At 55.7% G+C, this 4,854-nt stretch overlaps 1 protein-coding gene across 1 annotated transcript in view; it reads left to right on the top strand.

Annotated features, from left to right (window-relative positions):
- Nucleotides 1-238: 238 nt before the first annotated feature.
- LOC104073174 (laminin subunit gamma-2-like) overlaps nt 239-4,854 on the top strand; it is a gene marked incomplete at its 3' end in the record, with an annotated part of 12,231 nt that continues 7,615 nt past the window's right edge. The window contains exons 1-2 of the mRNA XM_009572862.1: nt 239-320; nt 4,814-4,852. Of these exons, the coding sequence (XP_009571157.1) occupies nt 239-320; nt 4,814-4,852 (121 nt within the window). The remainder of the gene's footprint in view (nt 321-4,813; nt 4,853-4,854) is intronic.

Genomic DNA, 4,854 nt, shown 5'->3' with positions numbered 1-4,854 from the left:
CGGGGTGCTGCGCCCCATCGATGCCTCTCTCTCGGGCGCGCGTGCGGGCGCCCGTCTGCGCTCCCTGGGTTGGGCTCTCCTCGCTCGGGGTGAGTCAGCCCCACGGCACACGCGCTCTTCCTGCTGGGAGTGACTCAGGTGAAGCAGCCGATAAAAACCACCTGAGGAAAAAAGAAAAAAAAGCAATAGGCAGCCGGTCGCCAGCCCCACCGTCGCCTGTTGCTCCCCGGCACAAGAAATGGCTGGGTGCTGGCTCTTGCCCCTCTGCTGCCTCGCGGCGTCTCTCCTGCCCGCAGCCCTGAGCACCAACAGAGGAGAAGGTGAGGCTTCGGGAAGGTCGGCTCTTCCTGCTTTTGCGCTGACGTGCAATCCCGCCAGCGGCTTTGCTCGCAGCCCTGCCCCAGTGCCGGAGAGTCCCGGTAACTGGGAGCCGGCTGGGTGCCGCAGCACCCTGCTAGGGTGCTCTCCCCTCCCGCCTTTGGGATTAAAATTGGACCTGTCGGTGCTTCTCCTTACATTTCCTCTGGGGTTAAATATCCCATGAGCCCGGAGACTTTGTTTTTTTTGCTAGCATCCCCTTTAAATAACTTATTTATGTGCAATTACTTTATTGCTTTCTGTATAAAGCCTTGCTACTTGGGTGGGATTCGGGCGTGAGCACGAGCACTGCCCAGGGAGCGGGTGGCTGACCTGCCCGCCGCTGCTGTAACCAAACCCTTCCCTAAGCCGCGGGAAGAGCTGGAAGCATCCAGGATCCAGTTTGCTGTAGCAACACGTGCGGCGTTTGTATTTTGCGCGAGTCCGTGGGGCTTACGGGGTGCCCACACCCCTCGTGGGAGGCGGCGAGTCTCCCACGGTACAGAGACCAACGGCAAGCTTTAAAAATCCAGAGGATCCTCTGGCACGTACAATTTTAGAGGAAAGAGCGATGCAGGGACGTTTAAGTGCATTCAGCCCAGTGGTAATTCAATATCAGGGTTTCAGTTGTACTGGCTTACAGTCTGGAGATGGGTACGTTTGGCCAAAATCGGGTCTTTATCTGTATTTTGTAAATACTGAGCAATTTCGAATTTTTTTTGCCTGCAGTACTGGTGTTCTGAAATACGCTCACGGGGCTTGAATTGGTCTTTTATAAGTTTTTCTTTTAGTGCAGTGCAACACGATACAGGGAAAAGTGCTGAATAACTGTGAGGGTTTGTGGGGTTTTTTTGGGTTTGGGGGGTTTTATTTTTTTAGTAAACGAGTGTAAATTAGTCTCTCGTGCTGTTAGTCCTCCAGTCCCGGTGCTAGCTGCCTGCTTGTAATTAGCACACGGAATCCCGTTTTGCTTGCAAATGAACTGCTTGAGTCAAATTGGGTTCACATATGACCTGGTCAAGCGGCGGAGGTCAGGGCGCTCGTACTCTGACCTGTGCAGAGCCTTGCCCGAGCAAGCGTGCCTTTGCCTTGGTGGTGTGCACCTGCACCTGATGGCTGAAGGCATCTCCCAGGCTTCGGGGAAGAGTTGGGGTGGGGAGGTCAGAGCTCCACCGTGCCAATGAGGTGTCTAACTTGGGGCGTTGGGAAGGAGAAGACGCCAAAGGGCAGGTTTTGGCTCCCAGTGTGTGGTCTCTCCCGGCCGATGCTGACGGAGACGCAGGCAGGTCTTCCTGCAGCGAGAAAGCTGTGGAGTCGGGCGATGGGGTAACCCAGGACTTGGGGCGGCAGACGGGACAGCCTTCTGGGTCACGGTCCCAAAAGCGCGGAGCAGGGAATGGCTTGCGAAGTGGAAGCTTCGTTGCACGCAAAGCTCTGATCCCTTGATGAAAGGAGGAGGCTTTGCAGCCGGGCTCGTACGTACGGGGCTATCGGATCTGCCCCTCGCAGACCCAGGGCCAACCTCATTTTCTGGTTTTCTGAACTTAAGAAGCCAATTTAAAAGGTCCAAAGCTGCCTGTCTCCTTCGCCAAGCCTTTCTGATGTTGGATTTGTCTCAGCACAGCAAACAAGCATTTTTCACTCTTTAATTTGCTGGGCGGGAGCTGGAGGAATGATGTCCTCCTGGATGCGCGCCCCGGACCTCCTTCATCCTGACGTAGTGCTGAAGAAATCCAGCTGCAAAGCTTCTCCTTTGTGGAGCCTGTTCTTCTCCACAGCTGCCTGAGAACTGGATGATCTCAGGGCAGAGCCTCAGGGCACCTGGATATAAAAATGATCCTGTCCTCAGTTGGTCCTCATCTTCCGGCAGCTCCTGCGTGCTCCATCTCGTTAGCAACTCCAGTGCCTCGCTCTTTGTAAAGATTAACCTGCCTGAGCTCTCAGGTTTCCAGGAGAAGACCGGCAATAGGAACAGCTACACCGGTGAGGTGGTGGCACTAATCTGCAACAGCATTTTAAATGGCTTCGGATTAGCGAGACCTGAATCCGTGCCAGGGCTGGAGAGCTGGCTCGGAAGGTGCTGCAGCCTTAGAGCAAGACCTGAAAGAAGGTTTTCATTCCCTGGGGGAATGGTGCTCATGCCTGTAATTTAGCAAACTAGTAAATCCTCCGGATTATGTAGGGCGATGCGTGGGTGGAGTTACACAGCTTTAGGGTGGAGGGACGAGGGGTGGGGACGACCCCAAGCAGTCCCCTGCTGCGGCTCTCGGTGGGTTGTTTGTCCTGTCCCTGCCCTTAGGTCACTGTTGATGTCCACCAAGGCTCTAGATACTTTTTCATACCATAAGAGGCAGGACTTCTGCACCCACAGGTCCCTTCCCAGCAGGCTGGGGTGGCAGAAGACCTTCTGCAGCTGGGTCTCGGTCTCCTGGCAGCCGGGCTGCAAGGGAAGAATTGCCTTTGAAGGAGCTGGAAAAAAATCTCTCTCCCTGTTTGCTGGCACATGAGGTCATCTCTCTTCTTGGCAGCGAGCCTGGCTGCCGCTTGCTGAGTGCTTTCGTCTGGTATGCGGGTGTCAACGGGTGTGTGCGAGGGTGGCGGGCGGTGCCCAGGCGTGAGCGCTGGGCGTTGCGTGCTTGGGCGGTGAGCGCAGGAGGCTTCGCCTGGTCCCGGGAATCACAGATGCGGAGGAGAAGGACCTCGTATCCTGGGGCTAAGCTGTGCCAGAAGAGCGCTGGAAGGGAGGAGCCTCCACGTGTAGCAAGTGCAGTTTGCTGTCCACATCCAGGCTGCGGATTTCTGCTTGCTCTTGGATTTCCTCCACCTCCCCGTGCTGTCATAGAATCATAGAATAATTAAGGTTGGAAAAGACCTCTAAGATCTAGTCCAACTGTCAAGCCAACACCACCATGCCCACTAAACCATGTCCCTAAGTGCCTCATCTACACATCTAAATACTTCCAGGGATGGTGACTCCACCACTTCCCTGGGCAGCCTGTTCCAAGGCCTGACAGCCCTGTCGGTGAAGAAATTTTTCCTAATCTCCAGTCTAAACCTCCCGTGGCACAACCTGAGGCCATTTCCTCTCGTCCTGTCGCTGGTTACTTGGGAGAAGAGACCGACCCCCACCTCGCTACAACCTCCTTTCAGGTACTTGTAGAGCGCGATGAGGTCTCCCCTCAGCCTCCTCTTCTCCAGACTAAACAGCCCCAGTTCCCTCAGCCGCTCCCCATCAGTCTTGTGCTCCAGGCCCTTCACCAGCTTCGTTGCCCTTCTCTGGAAGTCAGAGGTGACCTGAGCTGGGATGGGCAGCTGGGGACCCCCCCTGTCCCAAGGAGGTCAGCAATGAGCAGAGTTTCTCGGAGGGAGGTTGAAGGTCCCATGGCAGCACGGGGGTGGTTTGGAGCAGCTCGTCAGCAGGCTCTGCACCCCTGTGGACCCTCCTTTTTCCTTCAGGGTGTTTCTTTCTCCTGCCTGTCTTTGCCAACCGTTCTCTCAACCGTGTCTGCTCTCCTCGGTGGCGCTGAGGAACTCGTCTGAAATAAAGGCCCTCAGGCTTAAACGCTCTAATATTGGCCGCTGAGGGCTTGGCAAGTAGATGAGAGGTGGCTTCAGGAGAAGACCTGGGCAAGGCAATGAAGAAGAGTGCTGGGGCAGGCATGCCCGATGAGATATCTGCCAGTCTGCTCTCCAGAGGTCCCATCTGTCCTGGCTGTAGTGGGATGCAAAATCTCATGCCTGTCCCCTTCCTGGCATCCATCATGCAGCGATGTTGGCAGCTGCAGCTTTTCTTCCTGGGGAGGGTGGGGTGAGATGACCTGTGTAATCCTGCCAAACCCTTTTTTCTTTAATCTACCTCCCAGCTGGCACTCTTCCACCAAGCTCCTCTGATCACAAACCTCTCTTCATCACCCCTGCACTTGGCCGGGAGGACACTTGCATCACAGACCTAGATGGAGGGACCTGGTGGAAGTTGGTTGAGCTTTTCCTTCTGGGCTCGCTCCTGGCCAGAGGCTGGGTGAAACCAAGCATAACCTCAGGGATCTTTTCCCTGAAGTCACCAGTAAACTTCTCCATGCTTTTATCAGGACAAGGTTTACCATCTCTGCTTCCTCAAAGACCTCGCTGTGTTGGAAGGCCAAGGATGGAGAACGTCCCTGGCCGTGCTGCGCTGTGGAACGGGGCTGCTTGGCTGGGGGGGTTTGTCCATCCTGAGCTGTGTCGGCAGCAAAACCGGGCTCCAAAGCGCGGGGATGCGGAGCATGGGTGGCTGAGGGACGCTGACACGTGGGGACAAGCGCAGAGACGTGGGGACAGGCCTTGTTGTTAGCAGAGCAAGAAGGGAGAGGTTTGCATCGCCTGGCCTTGTTCCTTGGGCATCAGGGTGGGCTTAGGGCTTCGTAGCTGGTGCCCTCATCTCCAAGCATCATTTGAGATGTCTCTCTCCTCTCGCCAGTCTGTGACTGCAACGGGATGTCCAGGCAGTGCATCTTCGAC

This window comes from Fulmarus glacialis, unplaced genomic scaffold, assembly GCF_000690835.1.
Source record: "Fulmarus glacialis isolate BGI_N327 unplaced genomic scaffold, ASM69083v1 scaffold1400, whole genome shotgun sequence".
In the NCBI taxonomy this organism is placed as follows: domain Eukaryota; kingdom Metazoa; phylum Chordata; class Aves; order Procellariiformes; family Procellariidae; genus Fulmarus; species Fulmarus glacialis.
The sequence above is the reverse complement of the archived record's forward strand: the minus strand, read 5'-3'. Positions and strand labels throughout refer to the sequence as shown.